This window comes from Rhipicephalus microplus, chromosome 3 (genome assembly GCF_043290135.1).
Source record: "Rhipicephalus microplus isolate Deutch F79 chromosome 3, USDA_Rmic, whole genome shotgun sequence".
NCBI classification, from domain to species: Eukaryota; Metazoa; Arthropoda; class Arachnida; order Ixodida; family Ixodidae; genus Rhipicephalus; species Rhipicephalus microplus.
The window spans coordinates 90,559,728-90,580,072 of NC_134702.1; the positions used below are offsets into that span (position 1 = coordinate 90,559,728).

The window sequence follows — 20,345 nt, forward strand, 5'->3', positions numbered from 1 at the left end:
CTTTAAAAACTGAATGGTAACTTCTTTTTAACGGGGAATTCACGGGGCGGGGCCAATCGAGGCTCCACACAGTTCACATATCACAAAGAAGATCCCGCGGTAAATCATTCATGCAGACACTGCATGAACATATAAGACCGGCTACATATGCGACCTTATAGGTTAATGTGCCCTGCTCCCAATAAACATGGCGCCGATTGCGACAATTGCCAGCTCTAGATCGTATAGGTCGCGGCACCTCGCCCCTATGCCCGCCACAGTGTGGCGCTGCTGGGGCGTAGTAATTACGAGAGTGGTGCGAACGTGGCGCCGCGGCGCGGAGCACATTGACGTGACGGTAAAGGAAAACACGAGGCACATATGAATAAACGAAAGCCATTTTTCTGGCCCACTCACTCACTCGCAAGGAGTCGCATATACACGAGAGGCTAGAGGGCGTGTCCGAGGAATAATGAGAGCGGCGTGAATGCGCTATACGTGGCACATTCATGAATGCGCGCGCCTATTTAGGTGTATGCGGTGCGTTTTGTATATATGCTGGGAAGCGTATATCAATCCTATTGCATGTGCAGGCGTACATGCAGCAACGCGCCAGTGCTTTCCGAGCATATAGATGCGACACGGACGCGCGGGTCGTATATTATACAGCGCACATCTGCAGGGCCGCCCACGCAGTCGGCAGCACATTTGCAAGCAGCGCGATCCTTTTTAATGGACTCGTAATGGGCAGTGGCGTCTCGTGTCGCCCCAACGGAACAGGGCAGTTTTTCTCAGTAATGGGAGCTGGACAGGGAAACGCGCACGTGTATTCGCCAATGTGCAATGTACTGCCCCATCTCCTAACGACTTACTTCTCGTCTTTTTCCTTTTTTATTTACTTCTTGCTTACTTTAGTACATTATGTTTTAGATCAACAGGAGAACGGGCTACTTATTCAACCGTAAATTCGAAGCGTAAAACTGAGAACGATACATTGACAGCGAATGAGCTGCCAACTTGCGTTCGGTTTTGTGTCCAATATGAACGTTAATCAACTTTGGGTGTTTCAACTTTAGGTATTTGAATTTAGGTATTTCGTCATTTTAGGTATCATCAATTTTAGGTTTAATGGAATACTTAATAATGGAATACTTAATAATGGAATACTTAATAATGGTTTAATGGAATGGATTTACGGAATACTACACGCCCAAAACAGGACACAGCCAGTAGGGGCGAGTGTGCGTAGAAATCTATTTAGACAACGCTAACAAACATTAGAGTGTGTCAGAAACACATATCGAACAAAAAATAACACTAATAAATGCAAAAAACACAAACGTAAAAAAAATGAGCACAAACCGTAAATTTTTTAAAATAATTAACATTGCGAAGTGTAAACAGCAAAAGTAACAAGACAGCCCAATGTGAATTTTTCACACGCTTCTAATTAAGACCATATTGTCAAAAGCGCGACATACTTAGATACGCACATACACATTATAAGTTCGCATAAAGTTTTGCTGAAATTTGTGTAAACTTGCCCTATATTTTATGCTCTCGTCTACAGTTTCGTTTCTTGCCGTGTGTGTCTCTCTAGTATCTTTACATGTCTTTTGCATATTTTTTTTTAGGCTCTGCGTTCCTCTTCTACCTCATCTTTCTGGGCTTCTGTGCTTTCGGCTTAAAATTTTACGACCCACGTGTAGCTGCGAACATTTCGTTCAACGGTCTATATAGTTTCGGCTGTCTGTACACCGCCAGTCCCGGCCAAAGCTCGTAGAGGAGAAAAACAGCATTTTCTAGGTGTTTGTAATAAATTTTCGACGATTTAGAGTTGACATTAGTATTAGGAGAGCGGTAAACTCTCCCAATACTAATAGATTACCGTTGGGTGCACGTTAAAGAACCCCAGGTGGTCTAAATTTCCGGAGCCCTCCACTACGGCGTCTCTCATAATCATATAGTGGTTTTGGGACGTTAAACCGCACATATCAATCAAATAATAGATTACCGTTGTACGAGGATTATAGAAAAACGGAGAGTGGGCTTAAAAAAGTGTTTAACGATATCGAGCACTCCGTACTCAGCTATGAGAAAGCAGTAATCCGTCCCCATACTCTTAGTTTAGAATAAATTGTGAACGTTCCAGAGAACTACGCGCACTCTACAATGGAAGAGCCATAAGCTCTCTTTGTCTACAGACACTTGACGCTTTCTATCGCTAAACTCTGCTTTAAGAGAACTTTATTTCCAGATATTTCTTACATAGCTTATGTGCACACAGAAAGATGGACAATGATAATCACGTGTATGTACAGTGCAAGCTGTTATATACAGCGAAAATAACTTATTTGTGTATGCAGTGATGTACACTGCGAAAATTGTACAAGGACAGAACATTCCTGAACATCGAGATGAGTAAACTTATATAAACAGTATATGCACAAATAAGGTGGGGGGGGGGGGGCATTCACAGTGCAAGGTGACGTTTTTGCATTCACCTGTGAGGACGATTTGCTCTCGTGCTTAAGAACAATATTGCACAAAAAAGACATGTTTTTAAAGAAGAAAAGGAAAATACGCACTGCAATTTCACAGTGGTACAAGCTCTAGCCCACTTCTTCAGTAGAAAAGGAAAGGTGATTAGTGCCGTTGATAGCGCATTGGAAAGACTTAACGACTTAAGGTCACTTGAACAAGACGTATCAACCTCTTCTTAGCAGCACAGTGTATGTTCAATGTATATACCTGTCCAGCACGTGGTATATGATATATTCAGTACCTTACAAAGATGTATGTGACTTCATAATTGGCTTTTAGAGATAGCTTTTAGCATCTCCAGTACTTCAGATGAAAGGTGTACAATATAAAGCAGATTCGCACGCATAAAATTGGCTACAAGGTTCTACAATATTGAATGAATCCCGTGTTTCGTAATCGCCTAAACTTCGAATCACGATTTCCAGGACTGAGAAAGTCAATTGTGGAAAAGGCCAAGATACGTGATGGCGCCCACGAATGAGAATTAATATCCTGTGCATACATTACCCGCCACGCTTGCTAAAGAGGTCGGGAAGTTCTAAGTAAACGTCTGCCTTACTTTACAGCGCCTTTCATTCGTTTTCTTAAAAAAGCAGTGATAAGTATAATCGCTCGAGTGGACTCGCGAAAGAACTGCTAACGATCCTTCGTCACCGTATGCCGCAGCTCGAGCACTGAGGGCTTCGCAGTGCCCCCTACAGTGTACGGAGAGAAACAAAAGTGACGAAATGTAAGACAAAAACCGTGTCTATATTGCAGGAAAGTGATGATTCATAGCAATGTCACCTAAAAAAGTACAGGTGCTGACGCAGTACGCGAAAACAAAAACGACTGCAGCTTCTTGGAAGGAACGCTTATCTTAAACACACGCGCCTGTGTACACAGACTGCCAGCATGCGCTGTGTTTCATCGTTAAAACCTAAGGTTGAATGAAAGGAAGAGAAAAAAAAAAGAAAAACACAAAACACACTCTAGAGTGATCCATCAATTTGTAAAGAGTAACCAGCCAGCAAAAGCTTTTTTTTTTTTGCTTCCTCTGCTATTTACCAGCCATTTTGTTTTCCTGGGAGTTCTCTGTTTCACACTCGTCGCCCCCCTTTATCTTTATTGCATCGCATTGTCTGTTTATTGTTTTTAGTTTTTGTTTTGTCGCCGCCGCTGTGTTCTCGCTATCCGTGCCCTTCGGGAGGGGTATGCATTCCCAGAAGTCGTCAGAACCGAGGGTAGAAACTGTGCACAACATCTTACCACGCAGTCACCTCCGCGGCAAGCGGTAGAGGCACAGCAGTTCGACTGTGCCCGTACTGGGAAGAACTCGGTTAAGATAAGGCCCGCTGAGGCATCTGGCAAAAAGGAAACAGGCTAGTTGCTGAAGAGTGGAGACGCGTGGTCCCAAGAAAGCCTACTGCACACATTGGTGTCAAAAGATAGGGACTCTGTTAACGAGGTACGCGAACCACACCACACTATATGTGCCTCCGTGTAGTGTTTTGTTTTCGTTCTATTTTACTACCGTAGCTTTCTTTTCCTGAACTCTATTTTCTCTTTCCTCTATTCGAATACCTATATGCTTGGAATGCAATGATTCAATACCCCACATGCATTGAGAAATTCGGTGTCGTAGTTCTTATATACTTTGAAGATCACAGTACCCTACGCACACTTAGAAGGCTCAAAGTTCGAACTCCTGTGTATACTTGGACGATACACAGATAGTCAACACACTTTGGCGTGATCGGAGATCAAGTCCATACGTACTTTAAACTGTAAAGTTGTTTGGGAAATCTGTATGGATACCCCGCCGTAGAGGTCTAGTGGCTAAGGTATACTCGGCTGCTCACCCGCATGTCGCGGGATGGAATCCCGGCTGTGGCGGCTGCCTTTTCGATGGAGGCGGAAATGCTCTCGGCCCGTGTGCTCAGATGAGGATGTACGTTAAACAACCCTAGGTGTAGAAAATTTACGGAGCCCTCCGCTACGGCGTCTCTCATGATCATATAATCGTTTGGGACGTTAAACCCCACATGTAACAATCAATCTCTACGGAGTTCGCTTTCATTTATTCGAACTATTTTCTGATGAAAGACAGTTATTCTGTATTGTTGAACGCTCTTGGAAAACAAGGACGCAGTGAAGAACAAATGAAACTTAAACAAAATTGCCCTACCAAATTAATGTAACCATGTACGTCCAAAATACGTGCATCATATTTTTCTCACTAGCGCGAGAATCAGCACTCCCGAAGACAGTTATTCCATTTTGCCACAAACTCGTCAATTTTACCTCGCAGAAGAACACGTCTGCCACAGGAAAAGTCCAAGACCATTCCTACGTACGTTCGATCATATTTATCTATATATGCTTGTATACTCAACTCGCAGTGAGTGGCAGCACACACTATTATGATGACTTCATTAGCTCATGGTCAACTCGTGTCACGCGTTTTATTTATCTCGGCTGCATCGTCTTCGTCCTCGTATACAAGACTTCATTTTAGTGAACTGTAATTACCCAGCAAGACCAAATCAAAGCTACACATAATGTCCCCTCTCGAAGGGTCATATAAGCAACGCTAGAGCTAGAAAGAGCTCAAGGAAGAGTCGGTAGCAATCGCGTATCAGCTTTCACTGACGGCGAACGAAGCAAAAATGAAAAGATGCAGGAGTCGAGGTGTCGTCGGGTGGTCGGTTGTGGTCCCGTCACCTCTTAAGTGGCGCACCGTGGCAGAGGCTGGCAGGCAGCTCGTGTTTCTGACGCCTGCGCGCCCGCTATCGACACCGCCATCATCGGACACCCCATAGTTCCCGGTCTTTCTTTCTTTCTTTTGCAAAAGCACATCTTCCCGCTACCGAAGGAACTGAATTGTGCTGCTTCCTGGAGGAACTCGGCGTTGCCTTTCTGGCGGGCGTCCGAGCGTGGACTTTTCCCAGCAGTGAACTGCGGCCGCCGATACTGTCCCTCTTTCCGTATCTGTCTGTCTTCTCTGGATTCTCATCGTGTCTGCTCTGTGTGTGTGTGAACATATCGCTCTTCGAAATCTCTCCAAAGCCAAGCAAGTGTGTCGCATGTTGTTCGCGCTGTTTACTTTCCCCGCATAAGTGCAGGCGTGCACGGGAGGCGACAAAGACGTGATGGATGGGTCACAGGACTGCGCAGTTTAAACTCCCCGTACGTAGACCCACGGGAAGGATAATGAAGAGCCCGCATGGTGGTAGATGTATACGCCTATTTTTTGGGAAAGAAACGTTCCAGGGAAGCTATGTGCATACGTGTAAATATTTTCGCCACTCAAACCGTTTATAAATGCAAAAGCGAGACGAAAATTACGGTGATTTATGCGCCAAATTTGCCAAACCGTGGAGGCAAACATTTCGTCGCCAATGCATGTTGACGAGTCCACTACGACACCAAAGATGCAGATGCATACGATGCGAGATGTACTTCAGTTAGTGCTTCTAAGAGACACGAAGTCGGTCACCACAGCAGGTGAGCTCATAGGTCGAAGCCGTTCGTTCGGCTTCTGTCGTGTAACTCTTCTCTGCCAAACGAATCTTCAATACTCCAGCCGTGTCGAGTTTGATTAAGATTCCACAGGCCCCAATTTTCATGATCTTCTATTGGTGACTGCATTGAGGCAGTGGGCCCTTGGATATGCACTTAGAGTCAAACTGAGGGCCATAAATCTTTGTCTGCGAATACTTTATAGCTCGACAGGCTTCTGGACAGGCTTAGCTTCCTGCAAGGCACGGGCGGCGTCTTATCATCTAGCACTTTGAGACAACTCTCATTTAGACATCATTCATTTGTTAGTGCGCACACTCAAACGTACTGTCTCTCTCTCTCACCACGTTCTCACCCAACTTCCGTCGTCATTCCTTCCGCACTCGAGTGTGACGGCATTTTTCGCGGCAGTGAAATATTTGTAGGGCACACATAAGGTGGACACGCGCTTTCGCTGACGTCATATAGGTCCTAAACTTGGGACCTCATTCTATGTCGTGGAGGCGCGCTGTCCCGAGAAAGCCTACTATACACATAGGTGTCAAAAGATAGGGACTCAGTTAATGAGGTACGCGCGCCACAGCGCGCTATATGTCCCCTTGTGTGGTGTTTTCTTTTCGTTCACTTTTACTAACGTAGTTTCTCTCACCTAAACTAACCCTCCTTGATTGGTTAACCTTAAATCATTTCATTATCGTTAAAGCACTTGATGACGCTAATCCAATATGCGCCAATACATTTCTATAGAGAAGCGCGTTCACATCTGCCCGTGGTGAAATCTACATTTTCAAGGCTGTTTAGTACTACAGCACATGCGCAAATAACACTCAAGCATACAAAGAAAATAGAGGCGAACGAGGTTCAGGCTGACTGGCTACCTTGTAGTAGAGAAGGAGATGTAGCTGGTTTGTAGAATGGAAAACAAGTTACGCACTGTGAACGTTCGTGTGCACATCCATGGCTCAATACGCCATAAGTGGTCATGCAGGCTTCGTGATGCTTCTCGAATCCAAAGAAAAGAACCAGCGATCGTGTGGCCTTCTCATGTATATACATGAAATCACATTGAATGCACGGAACCTTCTCTTGCGTTCAGCTGAACAGGCATTTGGGTAAATCGGTTATGATCAATTTTTAAAATGACCCAGAAACGCAAGGACAAAGGCAGATACAGTCGGACTCTCCCCGAAGTGGTTAGAATGCAAAGTCCCTGATGTTCGTGTAATAGAGAGAACCACGCTTTGTAATTTCTTTCTTGTCAAGAAGCACCCCTCGACAGTCTCATCAGTCAAGTTTATAAGAGCGTTATTAAAAGAAACGCCTCGCGGTACTCAGTGTTTATGTCCTGGCTATTGGCTGAAGACAGGCTTCTCTTTCTCATTCTATTAAAGTTTGTTCATTTGATCATGAACAAAGCTTTAAAGTTTGTTCGTGATCAGAAGCAACAGCTGCATGAAGTGGTAACCGTCACCTGAGACGCAACTGTCTATTATAACACTAGTTGTTCGATGTATTTTGCCTCGTATATATAGGCGCGATGACGTCCTGCTTCAGCCATCGCTGCTTGTCAGGAGTGTGAACCAATTGATAATATCTCACCATTATTTGCCGCAGCGGTCCACGAGCGGAGCGGCGGCAGGCACGATGACGGCGCCAACGGCGACCGGAGATGCTCTCCGAGTCCCAACAACCTCGCCGCCGCGGCAGCCGCGGCGGCTGCTGAAATGTCCCTACACAGCCTTCAGGGCCTCAGCCTGGCTGCAGCGCATCCCCAGGCTGCTGCCCTGTTTCCCTACTTCTATCCCGCGGCGTCATTTTACCACCCGTCTATGGGTCTGCCACCAGCAGCCATGTTCCTGCCACGGGGCGGTCAACCAACGTCGTCCCTGGTCGGCGGCCCTCATCCGGCAAGCCTTCCGCTCCTAATGGCCGCCAGCCAGCACTTCTTCAATGGCCAGAATCACCACTTGGGACAACCGCAACAGCCACAGCAGCAGCAACCACTTGCGGGCAGTGGTTCTCTCATCCCTGGCGACTCCGTAGGGTCCAGGTTCCTGAAACAGGCCGCAGGTCCCCAGCAGGGCCGCTTCGCCCCGTATCCCGTTCCCGTGGCATCTTCGCCGTCCTCGGCTTCTTCTTCGTCGGGGCCCCAGCAGCACATCGTGGCGCCCACTCCGACGTATCCGGACTCTGTTCTCCAGGAGGCATCTACAACGACGGCGACCAGGACTCTGTACGGCCCTCCTCCCGCAGGTGTTGTGCTGGACAAGTGCCTCAGTTCGCCTTCCTCCGAGACAGGCGGCAACAGCTCGGACAACTCGCTCGCCTCGTCATCCATGGTGTCGAGCGAACTCAAGAACATGGAGAACATGGTGAACGGACTCGAGAGGCGCCAGGAACAGTTGGCCATGCTCTCACTCTCCAGGCTGAGTGACAAGTAGAGCACGTGCAGGCGTTAATGATGTGCTTCTCTCTCTCCTCCTCGTATTATACGTGTACAAAGGTGGTGCGTCGCATGTGCGTTAAGACTGTGGTGAACGTGGGCCACCTTCGACGGACTGTGGTGAGACGCCCTGTGACCATTTTGTGTCCAAACACGGTGAAAGAGAGAGGGAGAGAAAATAATTTTGTGCAATCTGTGTGTGCCATCGTAGTGAGCGGAAAACAGTCAGTGAAGGAGCAGCGCAGTCATGGATAACATGAACGAGACAACGAAGGGGAGCCGTTGAAAGGTGCGTGGACTTTTAATGATGCTATTACAATCGCGTTACCTTTTTTTTTTCATGGTTTATTATGTGTTATGTGCAATCAATTTCTAGAACATAGCAGGCGTAGTTCAGAAGCGGACATTACACGTGGGAGATTTTTACGCAATTTTTTAGAGGGAAAGACTGCATGTTGAAATAAAAGTGTGCCACGACATCCCTAAAACTTTGAAATTTTGGAAGATTGATCGGACTTAACGAATACTTTGGTTTAGCATGGTCCTCAGGTCAGTCAGTGGTTACGCACATTCAAATAGCCGCAGTGCACAGTTTTTAAGCTTCGTAATGTATCGTGTTTTTTTTTTGTCCTTCACACACTTTTGAAATATCCTGTATACTTTATTACTTTTACTTATTACGCATAAGTTGGTGTTTAACTGCATGCTTTATACTAAAGCAAGCTTCGCCACAATAAAAAATTTTAGGTGGATAAGCCAACTTCAGTGATACCACTTGCTGAACGCGCGTTCACGTGGATTGCTTGTCGGATGGGGCCATGTGTGCCTGTGTAAGCGCTGATATCGACATAATAGCGATAAGGATCGCACGCATAAACCTGGAAGCAACAAAACTTCATCTCAGTCGATGTGTAAAAGAGAGCGGGGAACACGTACCTTGGCTTCGCGTGCCAAGCACCGTGTTCATTCTCTTCTCTTGAAGCCGCTTGCTCTCCGGTTTTGTTGGCCGCTCAAAGAAGTGTGCTGCGACGGCATCGTGTGACGTTACGTCACATCACATCACATCATAATGTGCGACATCATACGGTGACGTCATCACGTGATGACGATTTTTCGCATCACTATATGGTCGGAATTACCGCTTGATGAGACACCTAAGGGCCTCAGCGGTCAGCTGGCGTTTGACGACCAACTCCGCTATAGATGTCAAAGGGTGAAGGTGTGGGGGCTTCAGGAGGGAGACATATGCCAGAGAGGTAGGGCGGAGGTACTCATAACGTCATTACATAACCTCGTCCTTTCATAAGCACCATGGTCTCGTCCGCCGAGTGGTCGCACTGATGAAGACTGTAGCCGCTATCCCTCCCCAGAAAACTTTTGTGGTGCAATCGCGTACTAACACTCCCCGCGGGTGCTGTGGAGAGAACTCAGAGGGCCGGCCCCACTTGACGACGACGATGCAAAGTATATACTCACGTGGCGTGCCCTGCTTACAGTGGACAGGCGCAGCTTTTGAAATAACTCGCGCGTACCCAGCGGGATGTTTACACTTTGTTTCCATGCGAATACGCCTTCTTTAAAACGTTTGATGAGGCTGAAAAGGGGGAAACAAAAGCTTGCGTTTCGTGACACGTCGCAGCATGCATGTGCTGAACCACGTATGCGTGACTGCGCTACCCTGGCGTTAGTTACAAAACCGTACCAGTTAGAATATGCATTTAGAGCTTTAGTCCCGCTCGCTTTGTGCACTCCAGTTATGTATAGCGCTCGAAAGACGGGCATTCTTTGCAAGCTGCCTCGTTCTTCGTGCTTTCAGCATTGCTGAAGTCTAGAGGGGTATACGATACATCGATTTTACGTTATGGCAGAAATGGGATGCTTTAGGTTGCAGGTGGAACTTCTAGCCTTGCGAGATGTGAAAACAGTTGCCTCGTCAAGTTTCCTTTTTTTTTGACGTTAGGTTGAAATAATACCACTTTTTAAAAAGTTAGGTGCTGCCAAAAAGACGAGCAGCGCGATGCAGCAATGCACATGTCAGTGTTTTATGAGCTATCCCCCAGTCACCGCACCACACCCCAATAAAAGTGTCGCGATCAACTAGAGGTTAAAAATACAGTGTCTCCAACTACGAGTCAAGTATACTAGATCTTTGAACTGCACAAATGGTGTTTGGTGTGTTCATTATACCAACTTTCATTCAGCAGATGTGCCTTGTAACAACCCCTCATTGCTGCTCTTTTTTTATCTTCGCCCTCAAGTCGGTCAAAGTTTCAGTATTTCAATCATGTTATTTCGTAGAAGACGTACACGCAAGTCTGTATACAAGTATATTTGTATGGACATGCGCTGCACCCTCTTTGAACAATATGGAGCCTCGGTTCAGAGGCTGTATTCTCAAACCTGGGCGTGTGTGTTTTTTCTCAGTGGCTCTGGCTGGTAGGTTTCGGGCTTCAGAAGAAGTCGTATCGCTCTGAAAACTGTGATAATATACGCACACCAAAATACGCAAATCCTAGCAACAATAACCTAAATAATTAAACATTATATTTGTACTCTCTTTTGACCTGAACGCATCATTGCCATTTTATGCATGGAACAAAAGTCCTTGATGCGCCCTCACTAAATCGCATTTGAGTTGTTGTGTTTCTTTTTTTTCTGAACAAACAGTGATCTTTTCGCAAGATAAGACCTTGTTACCGGGTGAGTTTGTGAACACCTGACAAAATCTTCTATTTAGCGCTGACACAAACGTGATGCCCAATACTTTCGCCAGTTGAAATCCGATCAGCATGTCATAGAAAAGGCAGCCTGAGGAGCTGAGCATCCTTGTGGCGCCAAACTTCTCATGCGGACGCCCGAGAAGTTAGACAAGATATGCTTCCAGTGCCGCGTTCTTTCGGTCGCGCTTGAATTCCCCTATAAGCTGTCTCTCCCGCATTGCACGTCACAACGACGGCGTCGAAATAGCGCTTATTTTCGCAGTAGTATAGACATTCACACACACGGAGTCGCGGGTCATTCAAGCGCATGCAGCGAAGCGCGCATCGGGCGTATTATACGAACGCGCCCTCTCACAACGCCGGGAGAGACTGGGACAGCGGAACGTTCTCGAATCTCATTAAAAGGCATTTGCGCACCGTGATGACCAGCGGGGCGTGTGCCTAGTGCAAATGACGCGTGCGCGAGTGGCGCAGATGGCACGCTATGTGTACGCAGTTATAGCCGGCGCGGGCGGATCCCCCGTTTGTTCCTCACACGCAACCCGTTTCTCCCGTTTTGAATCCGCAATGGGAAAAGAAATCGGGAAAAAGCGAGGCAAGCCTGTAGGGTGTACACACGGAGCACAAAGAAGCAGCAAAGGCATGCAGGCTTTTCATCTAGCCACTCCCCGTATATGACGACGTCATCAGATGAGATTCCCTATACTTGTTTTTACTTCTACATCCGCTGGCGTTTTGCCCGACGTGCTGCACAATGATTCCTTTTGTGCCCGCGCGGTTCGCCCCAAAGCGGCGAGATTTGTTCGTGGGAAGTCTCTGGAATCGCCTTTTATTTATTTTTTTCGGCAGCGAGCGGATAATTTTCGAACCGCTCGCGCTGTGCCACGGGGGGCGATTATACACTCCCGAGAGCAGGCGAGCCTTGTATACGCACGCTTAGTTTTACAACCCAGCGAGGCGGGCGCGATGGAGTTCTATTCGCGCGAACGAAGGCGTACACATCGCTTTCGTTCCGGGCGCGCGCTCCGGTTTAATAATACGGCGCTGATACAAAGACGGCGCGGGCTCCGCACATTGTTCTGTTTTGCGCTGTTGGGGAAGAGTGGGGAAAGAGTTTCCCTCTGATTTCGTCGAAGAGAAGGAGAGGACAGCTTAAAGAGGCGCACAGAGAATAATAGGGAACGGAGAGTTTATGCAATATGGGAAAAAAAGGAATGCTTGGGAAAGAGGGATGGATGAGGCACACGTATAAATGCAAAAGCTTGCGTGCGTGTAGCAACGCATATGTATATACGGTTCGCGGTTTTGCGCTGGATTGATGATGACGCTGTTTCGCGGGCGGCATTTACTCTTGTTGCTGAGAGTACGCAAGTTTTGGAGCAGTGGAGGATGGTGAGGATGGATTTAAACGCTTCTCGGAGTGAAAACGCGAGCTGCTCTTGGCACGCTAGCTGCTGAGAAGGGCATGCAGGGCATCGAAAGGGAATCGCGCTCGAACTAGACTCGCTATTGGCCACGCGACGAAAAGACGCGGGTGCGTGGAACGAGTTTTTTTTTTTTTTTGAAATGTTTTGAATCTTCAATCTGATGAGGGCGTTTGAAACTGATTTTGCGTGTGTTACAGAGAGACTCGGCGATTAAAAAAAAAGAACGGCTGGAGGAAATGACACGAGAAGAGAAAGGACAAAGAATGGCGCATTGGCGTTGAGGTGCAACTGTGGCGTGGAGCTAGCTATGCAACGCGTTGCGCCGTTGATAAGTCACGTAGCGAGAAAAGAAAAAAGGCTGGGCGGGATTTTGCGTACAAGCTCTTGTCGAAGGAAGGAATTGAGAAACACACCAAAAGAAGAACATTCCAACCGTTTTAGTACGGCTGGAATGGCGACATCTTTTTTCTTCTTGGTGTTTGTATATCCCCGCGAAAACCTTCTACGCTTAACGTGGTCTTGCGTGCGCTGTCTCCAAAATTTGAAGCATGGCAACCCTTATGCGCCTCTCCGGCCCGTATGCATCGTATTCAATAATCTCGTACGAACGCATATGGATCACACGTGTTCTCGTGTGATCATACGAGATTACTGGATATTTGGCGTGTCATATGATAAACTTCTATGGGGTTGTCTTGCACTTCCTCTGTGATCTGCCAGTCTTCGACCAAGTCCTGTCGATCTGTGACGTCAACACGTGATGATGATTCTTCGCACCACTCGTGTTGGCGCCGCCGAAGGTCAATTTACGCGTTTGGGCAGCATCTGAGATTTTAGCCTTTGAGAAAATCCGACCACATATGTACACTATATCCTCATGATAACAAAGCTGCATGTTACAAAACATTATGTTCTTTATATCCGAGAATTTGTTACAAAAGTATATTTTAACACTATCTCATTGCAAGAATATTCTTCATTTACTTCGTTATAACAAATATTTCGTTATATGCGGGCTAGTTATATCGAGGTACGAGTATACAAGTGGATCAATAAAAGAAAAGAACACACAGAAGCGATCGGATGGCTACTTCAGCGCAGTGTGGTACGTGTTACGAAGAGATGCTTTACATGAAAAAAAATGAGCGAATAGTGAGAAGGCAGATGGTAGAGGGAAACATAAGAATTTCCTGCGAAGATTTTCCTCGCGTGCTGAAATAATGAGAGGAGGCTGAAGGGGGGAGTGCGTCGCGGAAGTGCAAGCTGTTTTAACCAATGGCGTGGCGCGAATGGTGTACCGCTTTTGGAAGGGGGGTTGGGGATGGTGGGACACGAAATGGAGGAGCACTTCGTGGTGGGGTAGGTGGGAATTACGATGCAACTTTACTGTGAGGTATGACAGAATGTACAAAAAAAGGGAAAACAAAAGTGAGAGAGAGAAACAGAGAAGGAAGAGCTCGTAGCGAAAGCGTGCGAAAGCTCCCCGCTTTCTCTCATGCACGTTCGCCACCTAACATTACTATGTACACGCACTCACAAAAAAATGAAAATGCCCGCGCACAAACCTTTCCAAGGTGGGGAGGCAAATGGGCGGGAAGACGGGAGAATAAAAAGGGAGGCGCTCAGCGCGAATGGCCACTTCGCGTGTGAAGAGGCACTTGGTGCCACGCGAGCTCATATTTGAGAAAGACGGCAAAGATGGAGAAAAGCAGAAGAAAGCTTCACACTGATGGAGTTAAGGGACGTTGAGGCTGACGTCGTTTCTTTCTTGCATCCCTCTCTTTCCTCCTAATTCTTCCATCCGTTCCCTTATTCTCGTCCCCTCATCCTCTAACTTCTCTCTCTCTCGTTTTCGTTTTGCGAAAAGAAAATGCGTTCTTTCCTCGTCACTCGGGAAAATGGGGGAGAAGATGAGGAAACGGGGAACCAGGAATGGGCGTATCTGCGGCGGCTTCTTCCCGAGAGCGTGCACACCACGGACTGCTGGTGTCTTGATGGCGCGGGTGCCGCGCTCTATGGTAGTGCCGGATGAGAAATGAGTTGATGAGGGACGGACCGGGGCTCAGCTACGTTAGAGGGCCTCGAGCGCTAGATATCGCACTGGGGTCCCTGCTTTTTTTTGCTTTTTTCTTTCGTTTCTTTTACATCTTCCTCGTCATTTCCTATCGCCGTTCTCATCCCAAACTCCCTCTTCCAAACTTTGATGCCCTTTGGTGCACCCAAGGTGAAACTGTGGTGGCGCGTTTTCTTTTTGCGAGCGCAACAACTATAACGACTCGATTTAGAGAGATCTCGCACTGTTCTTTTTCTGTCCCAGTGCATAGTTCCTTTCGGTTAGTGTTTCCTGCGGTAGTCGTCATCTTTCACGGCATAGTCGCGCTAAAGTGCAGATGATATGAAAGGAAGCAGAACAAAAACAAATCGGTTCTGCGATGGGATCTTTAACGAAAGCGTACAGATTGCGACGCGACAAAGTGGGACGCGTTTATGGCGGAATAAAATTATTTTGCTCGTTTGTTTGCTCGCTCATGAAGGTACGCCTGTGTTTCGCGCCGACTTGCTGGTCTAAACAACATGACTAAGCAAAGGGCCTCCTCACGACGTATTCTACGCTGGTATGCATGCATTTTGTAGTTTGAAATTTTGCTGGGTACTGGAAGGTGATGTAACGCGACGGCGTTATAGAGGTTGTTTCGCAGAAACTCCGGTGCCGGTGTCCTTCAGTGTGGCCTTCAGCGTGGCAAGCAGGTATTTCGTTACAGAGCCGTGCCATTGGTTGGAGCGGAATAAGAAAAAAAAAACTGAAGCAATATTATGCATGCATGCAAGATTGCGTGGCAGAAGTGTAGAATCGCGTCGGGTGCCAAAACATGTGAACTACGCCCCCTATAGTGAATATTTTAAAAGCCCATTCCCTTAAAAGTGCTCAGAAATTCGCGTCGGACTCGTTCTGGCCCCTTCGCTAATTCGCGAAAGGAGCAACTATGGTGTATCGGTATATCTCCAGTAGGCATTCTAGAACAATTTTGAACGACCACAGATGTTACTTTCCTTGTGGTACGCTTGAGGCGTACATCGAGAGCCGAAGGCAGACCTGTGATTGAGATGGCGTTGCGTACGGAGCCCGATTACGCTATCGCATTCTACTCTTTAAGGCGAAGCTCAAGGGTCCTCCAAGGTTTTGGAGCGCAGCTCTCAGACGTCCGTTCCTGCGTTAAGCGTGGTCGCCGTCGCCTTCAGTGACGCAAACAGTAGATATAAAACAGTAATGCCCGCTGCTTTTTCTTTTCTCTAGGGGAAGCCCCATGCACAGCAAAAATACTGCATTTTAAAAAGAACAAATAGATAATAAATCAGACGTCATTATGTTATTAGAAAGTTCTCGCATGCTCAGGCAAACACATGAGCGAACCATATGCTGCAGTGTTCTAAACCGAAGTTCACACGAAGTTCGAGTAGGCATTTGGCACAAGTGATCACGCACAATATTTGCAATGGAGCAGTTACTCACACTTGACCGCTACTTCGAAGAAGTTACCCCTAAATGACAAAATCAATAAGGCCGTGCCTAGTTTTAAATAGACGGCGTTTTATAGTGGACACTTTTCCAAACCTGTCTTTTAACGAACACTTGTGACATCTTAGCTTTCCTGCCATAATAACCGTATATACGGATACATCACTTGTTATTTTTTACTCTATACGTGGGAAATCAAAAGTTGTCTCGCTTTAACCGATGGTGACAGTTTCAAGTATGCCTGTATAATAACATATATTCAAGATAGTACATTTGGGACACTACTTGTGTTCATGAGGTGTGAACTCGATTTTCCAATTAAAAAAAATGGGGGCCATGACGTTGCCATGTGATATGTAAGCATATCACTATCAGTTTTGCGTACTTTTAGTGTTGTTGTTGTTGTTGATGTTGTTGATGATGATGATGATGATGATGTTGTTGTTGTTGTTGTTGTTGTTGTTGTTGTTGTTGTTGTTGTTGTTGTTGTTGTTGTTGTTGTTGTTGTTGTTGTTGTTGCTTACTATAATCCCTAACCGCTTTCGCTACGTCGCGATATCTCAAGAGACAGCAGTATTTGTGAATAAAAATAAGCCACTGTGGGGCTATATATTTTTTGACGCGTGTATTCCGTTTAACACTTTGGGAAATCACGTAGTGCTTTTGATGCGGCCAGCTCGGGAGTCGCGCGCCGGCAGCAGCTTGCGCGTACGCAAACGCTTGACGGGCGTACAGTATAGAGAGTTTTAGTACTGCGGAATGGTGCTACGTACGCATCACGCAAGCGCCTTGCGTTACGTGGCGTCGTTTGCCACTAATCGGCTTTTAGTACGCCGTAGTACCCGCGTACGTAACGAGCGTGAAGCGTGTTGCGTCATCTGGTAGATCAAAATAGAAGCACGTGTTGTTGACAGCCAATGTGAGCCAATTTAAGTGTTATAGCCAGATTTTGGCCATATTTTAAGCCACAGAGCCGGTCGGTGCTTGCCTTCGATGCCGCCATTTTGCAAAACGAAGTCTCGCGCTGTCGCGAACTTGTTCGAGAGCGGCGCGATCAGCTCATACGTACGCACGCACGCATCTCATGCGTGCGTACGTAGCGGCTGCGTACGTAACGCGATACGTGCGCTTTGCGGTCTGCGCATGCGCACTACGCAGAACGTGGCGTTCTTACGTACGCAACGCCGCCACGTACGCAGCGTACGCAGTACTAAAACTCTCTAGTGTTGAACGCTTGAACCGCGGCAAGCGCGCAACGCCGTCGCAGCCGATGCGGTTCAATAGCACGCTTCTAGAGCGTTTGCGCACGCGCGAGCTGTTGCCGGCATGCGACTGCATCGCTGGCCGCATCGCGGCGCCATGTGCTCCGAGATTTCCCCTAATTGTGAAACAGACTGTACATTGGTGATGACCAAGGAGACTGAGTGTAATCCCTTGAAAGCCGCCGAAGGCGATTCCCTGCATACGCAAAGCTCTGGGCTATGGTATATATCTTAAATTTTTCACTGGGTGCGCAATTCCGAAACTCTCTGTATTTGCCGCTCATTTCTATACCTGTATAACGCCATGTGCTGACACGTCGCTCAATGCCCGTTTCTTTGATCTTTCTCGTTTCAGACTGGCTCTCAACGCTACGCAGCCGGGTGACGCTCCTGTCCAAGTCTTTGCATGTCTACTCTGTGTACGCCCTACACAAACTTTGCAAGAACCATACGCAGAGAAGCTGAGCTAGGCGTTAGTGGTGTAGTACTGTATAAAAACGAATTCTGTGGCTGTCAGGTCATGCGTAGCCTTTCTTCTTTTTTTTATCTTTTCCCAGGTGAATTTACTTTGCTTTGGTGTTGTACATATGTAGAGTTTCGGTTTTTAAGAGTCGTCGTCATTGCACGCACGTATACCGTGTATGTGGGTGACTGCGCGTTCCTTTATTTATGTATGAAAGAAGACGAAAGTGTGCTTGATAACGACGCTTCGTTATGCCTATGCGTACAGTAGGGTAGAATACGCATTCAGAAACTGGGAAACCCATCCTTCAATAAGATAGGAAAGTGTTGTAATAATAATGCAGAACGCCGTAAGTTACGATGTTTAGGTGGCAGAAGGAATGACTCGTTTGCTGACTTTTTTTGTCACGTCCCAGGCGGCCGCCATCTTGGCTCTTATTACTACTTCGCAGCCTTTCTTCAGAGTATTAAGGTCGAATTACGCTGCTCGTGAAGCGGCTCGTTTACAGCTCCGCACAACCGCGTTCATACGCACGAATCAACCGCCATTAATTACGTACCTTTTAACGAAAGAATATCCGTGTGTAGTGCTTTCGTAAAAAAGTGCATTGCGCAATAAAGATTCTTTTTTTCTTGCCTTCTTACATCGCCCGCGCATCAGTACATGAGTTGATGGGTGCTCAAGGTGACTGATGTGAAAAATATTCCGCAGGGAAAAACCGTGACATCACCCTTCGTGATCAATTCTTTGACCGACGTTTTAAAGTGAATCCTGATGTCACCTCTATAGTCGCACATAAACGTAGCAAGAAAAAAAAGGTTAGTTTTTTTTTTCTAAGGGAGTGAACTGTGTGCGGCAGCAAACATATTCTGAAGGCATACGACAGGTTTGTCTCGTTTTAACATGTTGTCATGGAAAATTTTTTTTCTCCTGCATGGTGGTGGATGATGTCCGAGCGATGACGGTCGCAAATGAAAAGAAGATCGACAAATTGGAACGAGAAAGAAAAAAAGTACAATTAGGATTAAAAGAATATTCTTTCAATATATAATTCTATCCACCTATTTGTTAGATTCTCGGTCACAATACACGCAGATGAGAATACAAGCCACGGCATCAGAAAAATCTTGAATCACATCACTGCAGCCTCCAAACGTAAGATATCATTAGAAGGGTTTAAGTGCCGCGTTATATATCTACCTGCTTTTCAGATCTATACGAAAGACACATATAGTATGACTTCTGCAATCTTGATAAACCTGTTGCTCGCAAGCGTATCTCATCGCTACTTCGGAAATGGAAATGACCACACTTAGTTCCATATATAGTGTGATGAAATGTGTTGTGTGGGCGTCAATGCAAAACTGTTTTGGTGAATCAGCAATAAATAAAAAATGAACACACGAGAATCGGCGTGAACTCATTATTAGGACCAATGCTTTTGGCCGCCTTCGCGGCTCTCAAACCTGTGGCGTAGCCAAGAGAGGGAGGCGTGTTTCGAAAATTTTAAATTTCGCATGCGTCAATACAAGGCGTCCAAATTATCACGCATCAGGATTTCAAAAAAAAAAAAAGAGAGAAACGCGTTACACGAAGCAAATATGGTGCATATTGTTCTCAATACACTGAAGTAGCCACTACTAATTTTGTTAATGATTAATAACTAATTAGTTTATTTATTTTTCTAACTCAAACAGTACTCAATTTATTATCAAAATGTCAATGGGGCTGCTGTGCATATGTTGAAATGACATCTGTTTGTGCTACTTCCAGTAACATATTGATTGCGTGTTTATTTTTTCATGAATAAAGAAAGCCCGCGAAATATAAAAAAATAACTCGTGACTGCGCTCACACCCGCAAAAGAGAGCAGCGCCTTAAAACATTCTAACTAGAAGCAACATGCTTTGCCTCTTTTCCGTTGCCAGAGACAGCGTTTTGCACATAGGCAAGCGTATGCAGGTCGCGTGGCAGCAACACACATAAGTCGCAGATTTGCAGAAATTCCTTGATTAGTTGCGGTAGCAGACGACGGTCAAACAAGAAATATCGGCCAGTAAAAAAAAAATGTTATCTAAAAGTATAGCTTCTTCGGTGAAAAGTAGTGAGCAAATCAATCTTGTCAGCCCGCTAAGAAATATCAAGAAACCTAAAGGTTGAAGTTTCGCAAAGATCTTACCGTTTTGACGCGAAATCGTAAATAGATCAACTTTGACAACACACTAAGAAATTCCATAAGAATCACACAACTGAAGATTTCCGACAGTATATATATCTCCCTCTTCATGCAAGGAGGCCAGAAAACTTTGTGTGCACCAAGGCTCGGACACCAAAATGCAGCATTTAATAATGAGAAAGGGCCGCGTACTGTACACACGAACTTTTAAACCATGTGATTAAGTTCATGGCAGTAGCCGAGTCGGTAAATTGTTCAGATATAAACCGAAAAGGTGCTGGCTTGAACCATGGTACCGGTAGTGTTAAAAGAA

At 46.2% G+C, this 20,345-nt stretch overlaps 1 protein-coding gene across 1 annotated transcript in view; it reads left to right on the forward strand.

The window, feature by feature from the left end:
• LOC119172423 (uncharacterized) overlaps window positions 1-19,265 on the forward strand; it is a 176,770-nt gene extending 157,505 nt beyond the window's left edge. Inside the window, exons 6-7 of the mRNA XM_037423527.2 lie at window positions 7,639-8,756; window positions 17,749-19,265. Of these exons, the coding sequence (XP_037279424.2) occupies window positions 7,639-8,465 (827 nt within the window). The 3' untranslated portion in view covers window positions 8,466-8,756; window positions 17,749-19,265. The remainder of the gene's footprint in view (window positions 1-7,638; window positions 8,757-17,748) is intronic.
• Window positions 19,266-20,345: the final 1,080 nt, after the last annotated feature.